We start from the raw sequence: 19,144 nt of genomic DNA, 5'->3' as shown, positions 1-19,144 counted from the left end.
AATTTTTGTGTTTTTAGTAGAGACCGGGTTTCACCATGTTGACCAGGCTGGTCTCGAACTCCTGACCTCAGGTGATCCACCTGCCTCGGCCTCCCAAAGTACTAGGATTACAGGTGTGAGCCACCATGCCCGCCCTTGGTCAGATTTTTAACTGAATCACTGCACAGCTGATTGGAAGCTCTGTTGGAGTGGGCAGGTTTTGTCAGCTTGTGAGCATATTTTTAGATTCACTGGTTAGTCAGCCAGCTGAACTCCTAGATTCACTACAATTTTAGATTTACTAGGATTTTAGATTCACTGGGTAGTCAGTTCCCCAAGTCCTGAGCTCAAGCGATGCACCTGCCTTGGCCTCCCACAGTGCTGGGATTACAGGCATGAGCCACCATGCCTGGCCCAGAATTCTTGATAGTGAACTTTGTTCTTATCCGAAGTTAACATCTAAAGGGATGTAACTGGCAATTAAAACATTCCAGATAATAGGGGTTTTGTTTGCAAGGGGAATTATAATCACTTCTAAAACTTGGTGAATTTTCTTTCAATAGAATCAAATGAACTCTCCCATAAGGTTATTAATAGTTTTCAAGGGAAATAAAAAATCAGTAACCTGTAGTTCTAGGTACTCAGGATGCTAAGGCAGGAGGATCACTTTAGCCCAGGAATTTGAGACCAGCCTAGGCAACGTAACGAAACCCCATTTCTTTAAAAAGAAAAAAGTAGATCATTTAGCAATATTTGCATTGGAAAATTTCTAAATAGGAACAGATTCAAAATTGTTTGTAGGCTGGGCGCGGTGGCTCACGCCTGTAATCCCAGCACTTTGGGGGGCCGAGGCGGGCGGATCATGAGGTCAGGAGATCGAGACCATCCTGGCTAACAGGGTGAAACCCCGTCTCTACTAAAAATAAAAAATTAGCCGGGCATGCGGACGCCTGTAGTCCCAGCTACTTGGGAGGCTGAGGCAGGAGAATGGTGTGAACCTGGGAGGCGGAGCTTGCAGTGAGCCAAGATCCTGCCACTGCACTCCAGCCTAGGCGACAGAGTGAGACTCCGTCTCAAAAAAAAAATAAAATTGTTTGTAAAGCCTCTTTTGAAGAGAAATAGTGTGCCAGTTTATAAGGGCACACATAAGACTGTACAACCTAATGAAGCCAAGGCAGTCTTTGGAGATTAGTACAGAGTTTTGTTATCTTGCTCATCTAATAAATTTTATGCTTTTTAGTGGCGAGTAAGAAAAGAAGCTATGATGGGTCTGGCTCAGCTTTATAAGAAATACTGTCTTCATGGTGAAGCAGGAAAGGAAGCTGCAGAGAAAGTCAGCTGGATAAAGGACAAACTTCTGCATATTTATTATCAGAACAGCATTGACGACAAGTGAGTTTAATATGTTGGTAGAATGGTTGAGTGTAAAACTACTTTTTACTTAAAAAATGTCTAATATTTTAGTAATTTCTTATTTTTATGTATTTACTTCATAAATAAAATTAAGTTTATTCAACTTGATTAATCATTTATTTCTAAGTTTAGAGATAACTTTTTACATATTTTTATGTACTGTGTTTAAACAAGACTGTCCACGATTATAAGGTAGCCTTATAATATGAAATAGGCATGGACTTTGGAGTTAGAGACCAAATGTTCACTCTGCCCATTATTAGATGTGTATTCTTACATAGGTTCATTAACGTCTTGTGCGCTTCAGTTTTATATAAAAAGGAAAAATAATAGTGCCTTTCCTACAGGATTATCATGTAGATTAAATAAAATAATGAATATAAAGCATCCTAGCCCAATGTGTGGCAAGAGAGCACTATTGAGTTAACTGCTAGTTACTTTCGTTTTTACACCACTACCAATAGAGGAATTACTAAGTTGTTTTCATTTTCTGAATATTACTTATAATTCTATATTGGATCGTACAAATGATACTTGGTGTGTGCAGAATAGTTTCCATTGTTTTGTTTAATTAAACTAACTTCTCTGGCATCACTGGATATGTATTTCATTTGTTAATTAAGAGATCTTGTATATTCTTAATCCAGTGATATTAAATAATAGAAGCAAGAAGATACAAGCAATAGGTACTAGCAAGAAGGATATTCCAGTATTGGTAAGGAATTTAGATCATGGAGAGAACAATAATCAGATGTACACAGGAAAAACTACATTTTCTGGAAGTAATATGAAGGGGGGTCCCCCTGTTTTTAACTATGTGACAGCATGGAAAATGGGCTGAACGGTAATCAGAGGAAATTAATGAGTTTCTTGAGAATTAGCTCTACCGCGGATCATAGCTTTATATGTTGCGTTAATGAATTTGCTTTTGTTCTAGACTGCTGAAGAAGAATAGGCAGAACAGCCTAGCACCCTGTGTTTAGGAATAACATTTAAACCTTCTAGAACAAATGTTTCGTACTGACAAATTATAAAGCCACAGACAGTAACCGCGTCTCTAAAGTTAAACTGTACTGAAAGCTTTCCAAGAAAGAAGTCATTATAAACTGATATCTTCCATTGTATGTGCACACATAGCTATTATCTTGATATGGTATCCTGGCATAAGATGGTTAAAACTTAAAATGTTGGCTGGGTGTGGTGCCTCATGCCCGTAATCCCAGCACTTCGGGACGCTAAGGCAGGTGGATTGCTTGAGCTCAGGAGTTCCAAATCAGCCTTGGCAACATAGGGACACCTTGTCTCTACAAAAAATATAAAAATTAGCTGGGCATGGTGGCACGCGCCTGTAGTCCTAGCTACTGGAGAGGCTGAGGTGGGAGAATCGCTTGAACCTGCGAGGCAGAGGTTGCATTGAGCCGAGTTTGCACCACTGTGCTCCAGCCTGGGTGACAGAACAAGACCCTGTCTCCAAAAAAAAAAAAAAAAAATTGCTTCTTAAAAATGGAATAATTGTGTCACTTAGGTTTTTTTGTTGTTGTTATTTCCTAGACTGTTGGTAGAGAAAATCTTTGCTCAGTATCTTGTCCCCCACAACCTGGAAACAGAAGAGAGAATGAAATGCTTATATTACTTATATGCTAGTTTGGATCCAAATGCTGTAAAGTAAGTTACTTTTCAAATAACTGCTGTATTTTCTAAGGATTTCATAAAATTACTTCATCTTATCTAATTAATTGTTATTGATTGGATTGTTGCTGCTTCTATAGTTGAATCAAGAACCTCAGGTAAATATTTATAGACAAAATGTTACGATTTATGTTCAGGTTATTCTTATATGTGTAGGCTTGTTTGGCAGCCAGGTCAGTAGTAGGATGGTTTCAGGTGTTCAAATAAATGACCACGTCAAAATACCTGTGGCTAGTGTCTAAAACTACTGGTGCTTTATCCTTCCAGACTAAATATTAAGCCTAATAACTGAATACTGATTCTTTGTTGGGTGAACATATTCAGATCTTCTCTGTGTAAGATGGCCATATGATTAATGGTCCAACTGGATTATTTTCAGACTGAAAGGGATCACTATTGATACTTTTACTTAAATAAACAGCATAATCAAACTGTCCCAGGCCAACCAGGATGTGTGGTCATTTCACTTTAATAGATTTTTTTTTTAAAGTAAATGTTACAATATATACATATATTATGTTGTATACCATCGTATATGTAATTTTTGTCAAAAATACACAAAGTAAATGAGCGATGTCATTAAGAATTCTGATCTGAAGATGGAAGGATCTTTTCAGCCTAGAAGCTTGACCATCCTGGGCAATGTAGTGAGATTCTGTCTTAAAAAAGAGAGAGAATTTTGAGTTAGGAATTTGACTGTTTGCCATTGTGGCTTCTTCAAGTGTTCCTGCATTATTAGATTAAGACTGCATTTTTAGGCCGGACGTGGTGGCTAACCCCTGTAATCCCAGCATTTTGGGAGGCCAGGGCAGGCAGATAATTTGAGGTTAGGAGTTCGAGACCAGCCTGGCCAACATGGTGAAACCCCATCGCTACTAAAAATACAAAAATATTAGTTGGGCATGGTGGTGCACGCCTGTAATCCCAGCTACTAGGGAGGCTGAGGCCGGAGAATTGCTTGAACCCAGGAGGCAGATGTTGCGGTGAGCCGAGATTATCCCATTGTACTGCAGCCTGGGCAACAGAGTGAGACTTGTCTCAAAAAAAAAAAGAAAAGAAAAAAAGACTGTCATTTTGTCAGAAATTCTATTACGATAGTGTTGTATCATGGTTACTAATCCCTTTCCTTGCTTAAGGTTTTGATGTTTGTTTACATTTCAAAATATCTGACAAAGAGTGCTTAGAGATTAGTAATTCTCAGAGGTCATCTGGGCACCTGGAAATATGGATGGGATTTCTGAGAGAAGAAAATCTGTGTTCCTGGAGAGAGAAAAGTTTAGAATAAACACAATAATGTAAATTTGGCATCTTGAATCTGCATCATTTTTGATACTTCATTTTTCAAAATAGTCTATAGTGCTTCATGTATATGCCTTAGCCTGTTTAATAAGGCCTTCATGATTTGATCTGTGTCTGTGGAATGCTCCAGCTTCCTTATGCTCCACACACATGCCCTGTGCTCCAAGCGTATACATGTTTTTCAGTTTGTTTTATGTCCCTTGCACTTTGAGATTTTCTTTCCTTGTACCAAAACTTTCTAGCTACCTGTATTTAGTACATCTTTCAATCCCTGTATTACCTATTAATCTTTCTAAACCTCTCAAATATTTTCTCTCATAAGAAGGCTTATATTTACCATTTGTACTAAATTGTTTTAAATCCTAATAAATGTATTTCCCGGTATTTAAACTTTTAGGTAGATGTAGAAGAATGGTGTATATACAGCATGCAACAAGAAAGGTTGTAAAGCTGAATAATTTCCAGTATTGTTATGTAATGTGTGTTTTCATATTCATAACTTTACAGAGCTCTCAACGAAATGTGGAAGTGTCAGAACATGCTTCGGAGCCATGTACGCGAACTATTGGATTTGCACAAGCAGCCTACAGTAGGTTCATGATTTGTTTAAATTCATAGTTTATTATAGTCACTGTTCAGATTTTCTGTAGTTCTACGTAATGAAGCAGGGAAAAAGTATCTCAGTTGTTTTATTTTCCATATGTCAGTTAAATACAATTTCTGTAGTTGTCCAAGCTAAATTTCCATTTAAAATAAATATAACAAACTCTTATTTTCTAGTGTGAGCAAAGAAATGGTGTTTTCTAGTTTATATAAAGTTTTCAGACCCTAAGAGTTTATATATAGTTAATCAATTTTCAAATAATTAGAATTAAATTTTGAGATAAAATTACATTAAACATCATATTTCTTTTTCACTGCATGATTCATGGTCTCTCAGTGTAGAGTGAATATCAGATATCAATCCTATAAATATGCCAATGGCAAACTAAAAAAGAAATGCCATTAAATTTTTGCAAGGTTGGGGAAAAAAACTTTACATTTTTAAGTGTGTTCACTAGAATAGGTGTTCTTAACCAGGGGACCATATAAACAGACCCCTCAAGGACACATGGATGCTGGAACAGGGGCGGGCAAACTTTTTTTTTTTTTTTTTAAATACACAGGATCTTACTCTGTTGCCCAGGCTGTCGCATAGTGGCATGATCACAGCTCACTGCAGCCTCGATGTCACTGGGCTGAGGTGATCCTCCCACCTCAGCCTTCTGAATAGCTGGGACTACGGGTGTGCTCCACCATACCCAGCTAGGTTTTGTATGTTTTTTGTAGAGGTGAGTTTTCACCATGTTTCCCAGGCTGGTCTCAAAATCTTGGGCTCATGCAGTCTGCCTGCCTAGGCCTCCCAAATTGCTAGGATTACAGGTGTGAGATACTGCACCTAGCCTAGCAAACTTTGAAAATAAATCAACAGATAGCAAAAACATATTTTGCAAGGCATAGAGTCTGTGGTCAGATATTCAACCCTGCCTTTGCAAAATTAGTCATACACGAAAAGTAAATGAATGGACATGACTATATTCCGTCGAAACTACTAACAAAAACAGGTAGCTCATGGGGGCATAGTTTTCTAACTTTCGAACTAAATTATTCAAATTTAGTATAAATTAAAACTAATAATCAAGTAATGTTTTATGGGATACAGGAAAGGGAAGTACGTTTTAGAAAGGAGGTTTTCCTGAAGGTATTTAAGTAACGGGCCACAAAGTAGCTAACAGAACTCTATTGCAGAAAAAAAAGTTTCTTCTCTTTATATTTTTAGTTAATTTTTTGTGGCATATAGTTTCATAGTAATTCTGATATGATAAGTTTATATATTGATTGCTTCATTGATCTTTTTTCAATCTTCTGGCAATGTAACTTTCCTGTGAAAGTTGTATACTTGTGGGTTTTTAAGTACCTTCCTCCCAACATCTCCTTTCCTTCTATTTGTCTTAATAGTTGCTACTATGTAATTCTTTGTTGTTAGTTTAGCATATATATGTGGTAAAACCATTTTCCATTGAGCAGACTGTGATGAACTTTTTTTTTTAACGTCATGAAAAATGTACAGTAATGAGTATTGATTTTTGTTACGGAAATTTGTTAACACATATGACTAGTTGTTCTTTTGTTTCTGTTTTAAATTTCAGTCAGAGGCTAACTGTTCTGCCATGTTTGGAAAACTGATGACCATAGCAAGTGAGTATGTTTATTTACTCACTAAACATGTAGTAAACATAAATGCAGACAAAGTATTTACCCAGTGGGACTACTGATTTAATGTTAAGTAAAAGAAAATAATCTTTATCTTAATTTTGTTTCTAAGAACCAGTTAGGCTGATTTTCTTTTAGTGGCTCCGCAATATTTTGACGGCACCTGTTTTTAGCTTAGTAGAATAGTTTTTTTTTTTCCTTCTCTAATATTGATTCTCTTTTAATTTTATAGAGAATTTGCCTGACCCCGGGAAAGCACAAGATTTTGTGAAGAAATTTAACCAGGTTCTCGGCGATGATGAGAAACTTCGGTCTCAGTTGGAGTTATTAATTAGCCCAACCTGTTCTTGCAAACAAGCAGATATTTGTGTGGTTAGTAAATCATACTTCACACTTTTTCTCTAGCTTTACTTACAGAAATATGTATTTTATTAAAGCCTGTTTTACATACAGTGATTTGTGTAAATGTAACAATATTGTGAGCTCTGAATTACTTTGGAATATATCTATTGTCAAGTTAATTCTCTATTTACCATTCACTCTCAGCCACATTCCAGGAAAATAACTAAAGAACTAAGCCAGGGAGATTGGTCTTAGGAATTTTACAAGATAAAGTGCTTTGAACTTAGTAGACATTCATTGAGTAATGATAAGTATTTTCTGAATGCTTGTGTGCATGTGCATTTTCTTCTTTCATGTATTAGAATGGAAATAATCGTTGTCAATAAATTAGTAGTAGTAACATTGCCATATATCTGGTTTCATTTACAGATAAAGTAAATTCCTATCTAGACTTTTGTCTTCATTCTTCTCTTGAACTCATTTCATATAAAACCAATATTCTTAAAGCTATCAGGAGGGAAGACTTATGCATTCATTTATTCAGCTTTTTTTTTTTTTCCCTGAGATAGTCTTGCTTTTGTCACCCAGGCTGGAGTTCAGTGGCACAATCATAGTTCACTACAGCGTTAAAGTCCTGTGCTCATGTGATCCTATACCCCAGCCTTCTGAATAGCTAGAACTATTGGCACACGCATCCACACCCAGCTAAGTTTTTAAATTTTTTGGAGGCCATGCGCATTGGCTCACACCTGTAATCCCAGCACCTTGGGAGTCCAAGGCGTGTGGATCACCTGAGGTTGGGAGTTCGAGACCAGCCTAGCCAACATGGTGAAACCCCATCTCTACTAAAAATACAGAAATTTGCCAGGTGTGGTGGTACATGCCTGTAATCTGAGCTACTCAAGAGGCTGAGACAGGAGAATTGCTTGAACTCAGGAGGTGGAGGTTGTAGTGAGCCGAGATCATGCCACTGCACACCAGCCTGAGTGACAGAATGAGACTGTCTCAAGAAAAGGAAAAAATAAAAATTTTTGTCTCTGTGTTGCCCAGGGTGGTCTCAAACTCCTTCAAGTGATTATCTCACCTCACTGCAACCTCCACCTCCTGGGTTCAGACGATTCTTGTGCCTCAGCCTTCCGAGTAGCTGAGATTACAGGCATGAGCCATCACATCTGGCTAATTTTTTGTATTATTAGTAGAGGTGGGTTTTCACCATGTTGGCCAGGCTGATCTTGAACTCCTTACTTCAGGTGATCCACCCACCTCGGCCTCCCAAAGTGCTGGGGTTACAGGCATGAGCCACACACCCAGGCAAAAGATTCTTGATGTATCTAAAATGGTATACTGCATGACAACATTTTGGCCAAAGATAAGACCACATATATTTTGGGAGTCCCATAATATTATAACAGAACTCAGGGTGATGGCTGTAGCAAACTACCATGACACATGTATACCTGTGTAACAAACCTGCACATTCTGCACATGTATCCCATAACTTAAAGCATTAAAAAAAAAAAAAGATTATAACGGAACTGAAGGATTCCTATCACCTAGTGACATCTTGGTGATCCTGACCTGGCGTAGGCCTAGGCTAATGTATGTGGTTGTATCTTAGTTTTGCACAAAAAAAAGTTTTAAAACTTTCTTTTTTTTTTTAAACAGCGTTTTGCTCTGTCACCCAGACTGGAGTTCAGTGATGTTATCATGGCCCACTGCATCCTCAGCCTCCTGGGTTCACGTGATCCTCTCCCTTCAATCTCCTGAGTAGCTGGGACTATAGGCACATGCCACCATGCCCAGCTAATTTTTTATTTATTGTAGAGACAGGGTTTCTCCATGTTGTCCAAGCTGGTCTGGAACTCCTGAGCTGAAGAAACCTACCTGCCTCAGCCCCACAAAATATTGGGATTACAGGTGTGAGCCACCACATGCAGCCAAAAAAATTTTTAATAGGAAGAAGCTAGTAGAATAAGGATATAAGGAAAGAAACCATTTTGTGTACAGCTGTACACAAAATGTGTTTTAAGCTAAGTGTTACTACAAAAGAGTCAAAAAGCTAAAAAAAAAAAAAAAAAAGATCAGTACATTGGCTCACACCTGTAATCCCAGCACTTTGGGAGGCCCAGGCAGGAGGATCACTTGAAGCCAGGAATTTGAGACCAACCTGGGCAATATATCAAAACCCCCGCCTCTACAAAACATTAAAGAAAACTAGCTGCACGTGGTGGCACACACCTGTAGTCCTGACTACTCCAGAGGCCAAGATGGGAGGATCACTTGAGCCCAGGATTTTAAGCCTACAGTGAGCTATGGTCACACCACTGCATTCCAGCCTGGGTGACAGAACAAGATCCTGTCTCCAAAAATTTTTTTAAAAGCTAAAAAAAAAAAACCGGGCCAGGTGTGGTGGCTCACACCTGTAATCCCAGCACTTTGGGAGGCCGAGGTTGGCAGATCACGAGGTCGGGAGATCGAGACCATCCTGGCTAACACGGTGAGACCCCGTCTCTACTAAAAATACAAAAAAAAAAAAAAAAATTAGCTGAGCATGGTGGTGGGCACCTGTAGTCCCAGCTACTCTGGAGGCTGAGGCAGGAGAATGGTGTGAACCTGGGAGGTGGAGCTTGTAGTGAGCTGAGATCATGCCACTGCACTCCAGCCTGGGCGACAGAGCGAGACTCTGTCTCAAAAACAAACAAACAATCAAACAAAAACAAACCCTTGAAGTTCATCAAGTAAAAATATTACAAAAAGCTAAGGATAATTTATCATTGAAGAAAGAAAAAATGTTTAAATACAGTGCTGCCTAAGTGTACAGTGTTTATAAAGTCTACAGTAGTGTACCGTAATGTCCTGTTTCTTCACATTCACTCACCACTTACTCACTGACTTACCCAGATCAACTTGCAGTCCTGTAAGCTTCATTTATGGTAAGTGCTCTATATGTAGGTGTACTGTTTTTTATCTTTTATATGGCATTTTTATTATATGGTTTATATTGTGTTTTTATCTTTTATATTTTTACCCTGTGTTTAGATAATGTTTAAATACACAAATACCACTGTGTTACAGTTCCCTACAGTATTTAGCATAGTAACATGCTGTACAATTTTGTAGCATAGAAGTAGTACGCTATACCATTTAGGTTTGTGTGCATGCACTCTAATGTTCACATGATGAAATTGCCTTAACAACACATTTCTCTCTTTTTTTTTTTTTTTTTTTTTTGAGACGGAGTCTCACTGTCGCCCAAGCTGGAGTGCAGTGGCACGATCTTGGCTCACTGCATTCTCTTGCCTCAGCCTCCCGAGTAGCTGGGACTACAGGCTCCCGCCACCTCGCCCGGCTAATTTTTTGTATTTTTAGTAGAGACGCGGTTTCACCATGTCAGCCAGGATGATCTCGATCTCCTGACCTCGTGATCCGCCCGCCTCAGCCTCCCAAAGTGCTGGGATTACAGGTGTGAGCCACCGTGCCTGGCCAACAACACATTTCTCAAAATCTGTCTCCACCATTGAGTGATGGATAATTCTTTGTGTGTGTGGGCGGGGGGAGGGTATGTATTTCTCTGTATAAGGGCCCTGCACTGCCCTATTGGATTTAAATAAATAATCCTTCTCACAATGTTAGACATAAACGTCAAGTACTATGCTTGGGACCAGGCTTATAGAGACAAATAAGAGAAATGTAATTTCAATTACATATGTCTAACTTTGTTCTAGAAGGGATTAGAGTTGATGGTTTTAAAATAACTTATAAAGGATAAGGACTATAATAGATGTATATGTGAAGAGGTCTAGCTGCATAGAACATGTATCTTTTATTCAGCATAGAGATCTGAATACCATTACAAATACCAATAATTAGGAGGACATGGGGAGGAAAACCAATTTAGGGAAGAGAAGAGTGGGCTTGTCTCTCAGGGCTATGAATGTCGATGTGCCAAATGCCCAGACAACCTCAACCTTTGCACTTCTTTTTTAAATTTTATTTACTTACTTATTTTTTTCTTTTTTTTTGAGATAGGGTCATGCTCTGTCACCCAGGCTGGAGTGTAATGACACAATCTCAGCTCACCGTAACCTCTGCATCTAGGGCTCAAATGATCCTCCTGCCTCAGCCTCCCAAGTAGCTGGGATTACAGGCATGCGCCATCATGCCTGACTAATTTTTGTATTTTTAGTAGAGATGAGATTTCACCATGTTGCCCAGGCTGGTCTTGAACTCTTGGACTCAAGTGATCCTACCCACCTTGGCCTCCCAAAGTAGTGGGATTACAGGCATGATCCACCATGCCCAATAAGCTTTGTACTTCTGAGCTGAGTAATTTGCTGAAAACGCTTAAAAGTTTCATTGACTTCTTTGGCATTTAGAATTCTAGTTCCAGAGTACTGTGTCCTGCAGAGAATCTACTATTATAATTAGATCAGACAATGAAATAGCTTGAAAAGGCTGGGCACGGTGGCTCACTGTTGTAATCCCAACACTGTGACTGCAACAGCCACACAGTATAGCCAATCAGTGCTCTTGATATTAGGAACCAGTGAGGTAGAAATGAATACTGCACTTGCAGTGGTAAGAGCATGAGTTCATTATACCTTCTTTCCTAGCTCTTATATTAGCATTGTGTGACTTGAGTATGTTATTTAACTATGTGTTCTCATATGTAAAGTGGGACTTAGAATACCCCTTAGGCACACATGAAAACAAACCTCTGTTAGAGTACCTTTATGAGTTTGTCCTTTCCCCTATGGGCTACTGAATATTATTTACATATTTCCTCTAATATCCCTATTCCTCTTCTGATGTAGAAGAATAAAGAAAAATAATGCAAATGTAAAATTTAGTTTCTCTCATTCTGTGTAGCTTGCATTCCATCCTTGAGAGTTCCTTCTCTGTACCCTAATGCGTATTTGTCACTACCTCCTTATTTTCATAAATTAAAATCATATCTCACTTCTGAAGAGGTAGATATTACTTGATATGAGAGTTAGTAGGCATAGAAATCTAATATTTTCTTCCCTCTTTGTCCAAGTTCCATTTCTGAAAAATCTTAGCAAACATACTTTGAGCAAAGATTATCAAAAGAGACGTGTATTTGTGTGTGGGGTGGGGGATATAATGAATGAGAGTGAGCAGTGGAATTGAAATGTGATACATAGATTTACTTTCCCTTTAGAATTCAGGTTTTAGGTTTCTACACCTTGACCCTAGAGAAGGACCACATACTTGCCATAGCTTCAGCTGTGCGTCCTAGTTTATGCTCCATTGCCCCCCCCCCATGAGAGTGGTCCCCAAATTTTAATATTTTCCAGGAAGCTTGTTTATTTAACATTTAATGAAACAGTCCTTGGTTTGAATATCGTTTACTACCAATATGACCTTTAGTAAGTTACTCAGTATTTTCAAGCCTCCTTATTCATTTTCTTCACCTATAAATATTATCAACCTCATAGAATTTTTAAAAGAATAATGTAAAATGAAATTTTATATGTGGCCTAATGCAGGGCCCCCCTGCACTGCCTACAGGGTTTCAATAAATGGTCATTTTTATAGGTCTTACCCTTACAAAGAGTAGGCATCTTTAAAATAGGTTATGATGTAGCATCATGAATCTCTCCATCTTTTAACCAAGTTTCAACATGAGTGGTTTATGGACTACACTTTTAAAAACCCTCCTCTACCTAGTTACCTGGATATGCATTGTATCTTCAGAAGTCCAAATATCTTCTTTCTTGATCAAGCACACACTGTTATAATTCACTGCATGATTAAATAAATTTTATAATACATGGTTTCTCATGGAGCTTGCAGAATAAGTGACAGAGGCTGACAAATATTTCCATTGAATTGTGTGCTTTGGTAAAATAAAGAAGCATTACTCATTCCAGGCAGGGGTGGAAATAGGTCCAGGAATGGCTTCTTCTAGAATAAGTGACCCCTAAGTTGAGTCTTAAAGGATGAATAGGAATTAGACCATTGTGTGAAGAATGACTGCTATATTTTCAGTTTGGCTGACTGGATATCAGAGGAGATGCTTTAGGGAAGAAGATAGCGTCTTTGCAGTTGTGTTCAGAAGTGTTGGGATTCAGGCCTGGTTCTATATATTAGCACAATTACATCACTTGGAGGAGGTAGAGAAGAAATGAAAGAGAAGACAAATCTGAGAATGGCCTCTGAGAATGGTCAGGCTGGTCTCAAAACTCCTGACCTCAAATGATCCGTCACCTCGGCCTCCCAAAGTGCTGGGATTATAGGCATGAGCCACTGCACCCGGCCTAATACCATAATCTTTGAGCTTAAATGGATAGTTAACTTTTTTTTGTTTTTTGTTTTTTGTTTTGAGACAGGGTCTGTGCAGCTGTGCAATCTCAGGTGGTCACTGCAACCTCTGCCTACCAGGCTCAAGTGATCCCCCCCACCTCAGCCTCCTGAGTAGCTGGGACCCCAGGCATGCATCATCACGCCTGGCTAATTTTTTGTATTTTTTGGTAGAAACAGGGTTTTGCCATGTTTTCCAGACTGGTGTCAAACTCTTGAGCTCAGGCAATCCACCTGCCTTGGCCTCCCAAAGTGCTTTGATTACAGGCATGAGCCACTGCTCCTGGCTGAGAGTTACTTTTATTATTGGGGTCATCTATCAGCCTTCCATAACTGTATGTCTAACTTATAAATAAAATTCTAGGGGTGTACAGAGTTCTCATTTATCCTCCACCTATGTTCTTCCAGAACTGAAAAATTTTGCAATTATTTATATATGTACGAATATGTTTTTCTGTTTCTTTTGAGATGGAGTTGCTCTTGTTCCCCAGGCTGGAGTGCAATGGCACGATCTCAGCTCACCGCAGCCTCCGCCTCCCAGGTTCAAGCAGTTCTCCTGCCTCAGCCTCCCGAGTAGCTGGGATTACAGGCATGCGCCACCAAGCCCGGCTGATTTTGTATTTTTAATAGAGATGGGGTTTCTCCATGTTGGTCAGGCTGGTCTCGAACTCCTGACCTCAGGTGATCTGCCCGCCTCAGCCTCCCAAAGTGCTGGGATTACAGGCGTGAGCCACCTGCGCCCGGCCTGAATATGTATTTTTTAAGAAACAAATTAACTGGCCAGGCACAGTGGCTCATGCCTATAATCCCAGCATTTTGGGAGGCCGAGGCAGGTGGATCACCTGAGTTCGGGAGTTCGAGACCAGCCTGGCCAACATGACGAAACCCCATGTCTACTAAAAATATAAAATTAGCCGGGCATGGTGGCGTGCATGTTTAAACCCAGCTGCTATGGAGGCTGAGGCAGGAGAGTTGTTTGAACCTGGGAAGCGGAGGTTGCAGTGAGCCAAGATTGCACCATTGCATTCCAGCCTGAGTGACTGACAGAGCGAGACTCCGGCTCAAAAAAAAAAAATAACTGAAACAAAACACAATGTTCTGTCAAATTATGAAATAATTAAAACCAATAAAGCATACCCATAAAAGTACAAATTGTTTTTATTCTAAATTAGAGTATTAAAAAGGTTGCCATAGTCCAGGCGTGTGGTGGCTCACGCCTGTAATCCCAGCACTTTGGGAGGTCGAGGCAGGTGGATCACTTGAGGTCAGGAGTTCAAGACCAGCCTGGCCAACATGGTGAAGCCCCGTCTCTACAAAAATAACAAAAATTAGCTGGGCATGGAGGCACGTGCCTGTAATCCCAGCTACTCTGGAGCCTGAGGCAGGAGAATCATTTGAACCCAGGAGGTGGAGGTTGCAGTGAGCCGAGATCGTGCCACTGCACTCTAGCCTGGTGGCAGAGTTAGACTCCGTCTCAAAAAAAAAAAACGTTGCTATATCAACCAATAATTTCATCGAAGAATTGTGAGGCAAGGCTGTGTTCACTCAGAAACCACATCATCCACTTCTTTTCTCTGGTGTCCAGATTTTTCAGTCATTGCTCGGGGTGTAAAAATTTTAGTCAGGGTCTAGAGCAGACAATTCTTAACCACTTATGCTGGTTTTGAATATTTCAGTTCCTTAGTCATTTTTCTTTTCAAAAATATGAAAGCAAATCACATTTTTGGTAAAACTCCTTTCTTTCTATAGAGAGAAATAGCCCGGAAACTTGCAAATCCTAAGCAACCAACAAATCCTTTTCTAGAGATGGTCAAATTTCTGTTGGAAAGAATCGCACCTGTGCACATTGATTCAGAAGCCATAAGGTAAGCCAAGAAGTATATTCGCTCAAAAATAAATAATAATCTGAAACTACAATGTTGTTAATTTAAATTCTGGGCTCCTAAAGATACCTGAAAACCTCTGTATGTCTCTTTTTAATCACAGGGGTGTACATCATTCAAGTTGAAGGGAAAGCCTTCTCATTTTATGATCTTTGGCTTTATATAATGCTTTCTGTTTTTAAAGAGTTCTTATGTTTATTTTTAGTTTATGCGTTCTCATTAAAGAAAACTTAGAACAAAGAGAAAGACAGAAAAAGGAATATTTTAGATCTGTGTGGCTGTTGACCAACCTCTGAGTTTTCTTAAGCATTTTAATGGCCCTGTAATATTCTGTAGTACATATTATACCACTGTTCATTTGATGTGTGAGAACAGAATGGTATATTGGAAAGAGGAGAGGATTATCTTTAGGCAAATTTGGTTTCAAAACATAAGTCTACTTTGTGGCTTTGGATTGTCTTTGAATTTTCATTTATTTTCAACTTTAATATGGGCATAAAATCTTCTTGTTGGATGATTATGTTAATTTGAGGTAATATATAAAAGGTAAGCAGCCTGGCATCATAGACATTAGTTAAGAGCTATTGATTTTTTATTACGTATTCTCATGATTTCAGACTTTTCAAACTTCTGGTAATGCTTTTCTCTTGCACCAATCATTTTTCCAGTAGATAAGCTATATATCTTTCCATATTCAGTTACTATGCAGCACTTGTTGGTTCTTTTTCCAAACAGCCTAGAATTCAGAGATCAGTTCCAGTACCCAAGCTTCGCTGTTTATTTCACCTTAGGTGAATCACTGATGTGGCTGTATTGAAATGCTGATTATATTCATTTGCTAGGGCTTTCATAACAAAATACCCCAGTGCCTGGCCTGAACAAAAGAAATTTATTTTCTCACAGTTCTGGAGGTGTAAGCCTGAGATCCAAGGTATCAGCAATTTTTAATTTTTTTCCTGAAGCCTCTCATCTTCATAAACAGATGGCTTCCTTCTCACTGTGTCCTCTTGTGGTCTTTTCTCTGTGCACGCAGCATGTCTATGTCCTAATCTCTTGCAGGAACAATAGTCATATTGGATTAGGCCCCACCCATTCAATCTTATTTTACCTTGATTATCTCTTTAAAGGCCCTATCTCTAAATACAGTCACATTCTGAGATACTGGGGATTAGAATTCATATGAATTTGGGAGAAACACATGTCAGCCCATAACATAATAAATGTACATATATTCAGGCTATGTCTGATAATTTAATACATTTATACAATTTGTGAAGATCAAATCAGTGTATTGGTGATATACATCACCTTAAATATTCATCTTTATGCTAGAAACATTCAAATTCTCTTTAGCTATTAAACTATAGTCACTCTACCGATCTCTAAAACACTAGTCGTTCTATATCTATTAATTAACCTCTCTTCATTCCGCCTTTCTCACCCTTCCCAGCTTCTTGTAACTACCAGTCTACTGTGTCATCATGAGGTTCACATTTTTAGCTCCCACATATGACTGCGAATATGCAATATTTGTTTTTTTTTTTTTGTTCTTGGCTTGTTTTATTTAACATAATGAGCTCCATTTGCATACACGTTGCTACAAATGGCAGGATTTCATTCTTTTTTTATGGCTGAATAATTTTTCATTGTACATATATACCACATTTTCTTTCTTCGTTGATGTGCACTTAGGTTCATTCCATATTTGGCTATTGTGAATAGTGACACAATAAACATAGGACTGCAGATATCTCTTCAATATATTAATTTCCTTTTTAAAAAATATATACCCAGTAGTGGAATTGCTAGATCATATGGTGGATCCAGTTTTAGTTTTTTGAGGAACCTCCATACAGTTTTCCTTAGTGGCTATGCTAATTTACATTCCCAACAACAGTGTACAAGGGTTCACTTTTTTCTACATCCTCGCCAGCATCCGTTATTCTCTGTCTTGTTGATAAAAAGCCCCCCTTTTTTTTTTTTTTTTTTTTGCCGGAGTCTTGCTCTGTCGCCAGCTGGAGTGCAGTGGCGCCATCTTGGCTCACTGCAATCTTCACCTCCCAGGTTCACGCAGTTCTGCGTCAGCCTCCCGAGTAGCTAGGACTACAGGTGCATGCCACCATGCCCAGCTAATTTTTGTTTTTTAGTAGAGACCGGGTTTCACCATGTTGGCCAGGATGGTCTCAATCTCTTGACCTCGTGATCTGCCCACCTCAGCCTCCCAAAGTGCTGGGATTACAGGCGTGAGCCACTGCACCTGGCCTGTTTTCCCACTTTTAAATTGGATTTTTTTTGTATGGTTTTGATTTTTTGTTTGTCTGGTGGTTTTTTTTGTTTTGTTTTGTTATTTTGCTATTGAGTTGTTTGAACTCCTTACATGTTCTGGTTATTAATCCGTTGACACAGGGATAATTTGCAAATATTTTCTCATTCTGTGGGTTGTCTCTTCGCTTTTTTTATTGCTCCCTTAGCTGTGCAGAACCATTTTAGCTTAATGTAATTCTATTTTTCTATTTTTGCTTTGGTTGCCTGTACTTTTGGGATGTTAACACAAACAAACTTGGCTCAGATCACTGTCTTTAAGCATTATCCTAGCATTTTCTGCTAGTGGTTTCATCCACTAGGTCTTAATCCATTTTGATTTGATTTTTTTAGAGGGTGAGGGATAGGGGTCTATCACTGATGAACATAGATACAAAAATCCTCAAAAATACTAGCAACCTGCTTTCAATAACACATTAAAAATATTCATCACAATAAAGTGGAATTCATCCCAGGGATGCAGGGATGGTTCATAAATCATATATCGATAAACATGATTCATCATATTAATAGAACCAAGAATAAAAACCGTATAGTCATTTTAATAGGTTCTGAAAAAACATTCAATAAAATTCAACATTACTTTATGATAAATACCCTCAACAAAATAGGTATAGAGGGAACATACCTCAAAATAATAAAGGCCATATGTGACACACCCACACTGAACATTGTGCTGAATGGGGTAAATTGAAAGGCTTTCATCTAATACCTGGAATAAGATATGGAAGCCACTTCTACCACCTTTATTCAACAAATTACTGGAAGTCCTGGCTAGAGCAATTAGTCAAAAGAAAAGAAGGCCATCCAAATTTAGCAAGAAAGAAGTCAAATTAGCCTTGTTCGCAGATGACATTATCACAGAAAAAGCTAAAGACTCCACCGAAAAACTGTTTTGAACAGATAAATGAATACAGTATAGTTGCAGGATACAAAATCAACATACAAAACTCAGTAGCATCTACGTATGCCGACAGCAAACAATCCGAAAAATCAAGAAAGCAATCTTATTTATAATAGCTACAAAGAATATTAAATACCTAATAATCAACTTAACCAAATAAGTGAAAGATCTATTACAAGAAATACTTTAAAACGCGGATGGAGGAAATTAAAGGAAACACACAAAAAATGGAAAGATATTCCATGCTCGTGAAATGGAAAAATTAAAAAAAAAATTTTTTTTTTTTTGAGATGGTGTTTCGCTCTTGTTGCCCAGGCTGGAGTGCAATGGCGCGATCTTGGCTCACCGCAGCCTCCACCTCCCGTGTTCGAGCAATTCTCCTGCCTCAGCCTCCCAAGTAGCAATGATTACAGTTATGCACCACTGCACCTGCCTAATTTTGTATTTTTAGTAGAGATGGGGTTTCTCCATGTTGGTCGGGCTGGTCTCAAACTCCCGACCTCAGGTGATCCGCCCACTTCGGCCTCCCAAAGTGCTGGAATTACAGGCGTGAGCCACCCCGCCCGGCCAAAATCAATATTGTTAAAATGACAGTACTACTCAAAGTAATTTACAAATTAAATGCAATATCTATCAAAATAAAAATGACATTCTTCACAGAAATAGAAAAAACAATCCTAACATTTACATGGAACCACAAAAGACTCAAATAGCCAAAGCAATATGAGGAAAAAGA

The 19,144-nt window shown here is 38.7% G+C and overlaps 1 protein-coding gene across 5 annotated transcripts in view; it reads left to right on the top strand.

Moving 5' to 3' along the window:
- The window catches only part of PDS5A (PDS5 cohesin associated factor A), a 153,350-nt gene that overhangs the window by 72,687 nt on the left and 61,519 nt on the right, over positions 1-19,144 (top strand). For 4 of the 5 annotated variants that reach the window (XM_063603530.1, XM_063603531.1, XM_055111285.2 and 1 more), the window contains exons 12-17: positions 1,220-1,371; positions 2,944-3,057; positions 4,888-4,969; positions 6,570-6,618; positions 6,866-7,005; positions 15,049-15,164. In XM_063603530.1, coding sequence (XP_063459600.1) covers positions 1,220-1,371; positions 2,944-3,057; positions 4,888-4,969; positions 6,570-6,618; positions 6,866-7,005; positions 15,049-15,164 — 653 coding nt within the window. Of the gene's footprint in view, positions 1-1,219; positions 1,372-2,943; positions 3,058-4,887; positions 4,970-6,569; positions 6,619-6,865; positions 7,427-15,048; positions 15,165-19,144 lie in introns of those variants that run through there. The other variant, XM_063603532.1, reaches the window with a different exon arrangement.

Source organism: Pan paniscus, chromosome 3 (assembly GCF_029289425.2).
Source record: "Pan paniscus chromosome 3, NHGRI_mPanPan1-v2.0_pri, whole genome shotgun sequence".
Taxonomy (NCBI): Eukaryota; Metazoa; Chordata; class Mammalia; order Primates; family Hominidae; genus Pan; species Pan paniscus.
Note: the sequence above shows the minus strand (reverse complement) of the source record. Positions and strands in the feature narration are given on the sequence as shown.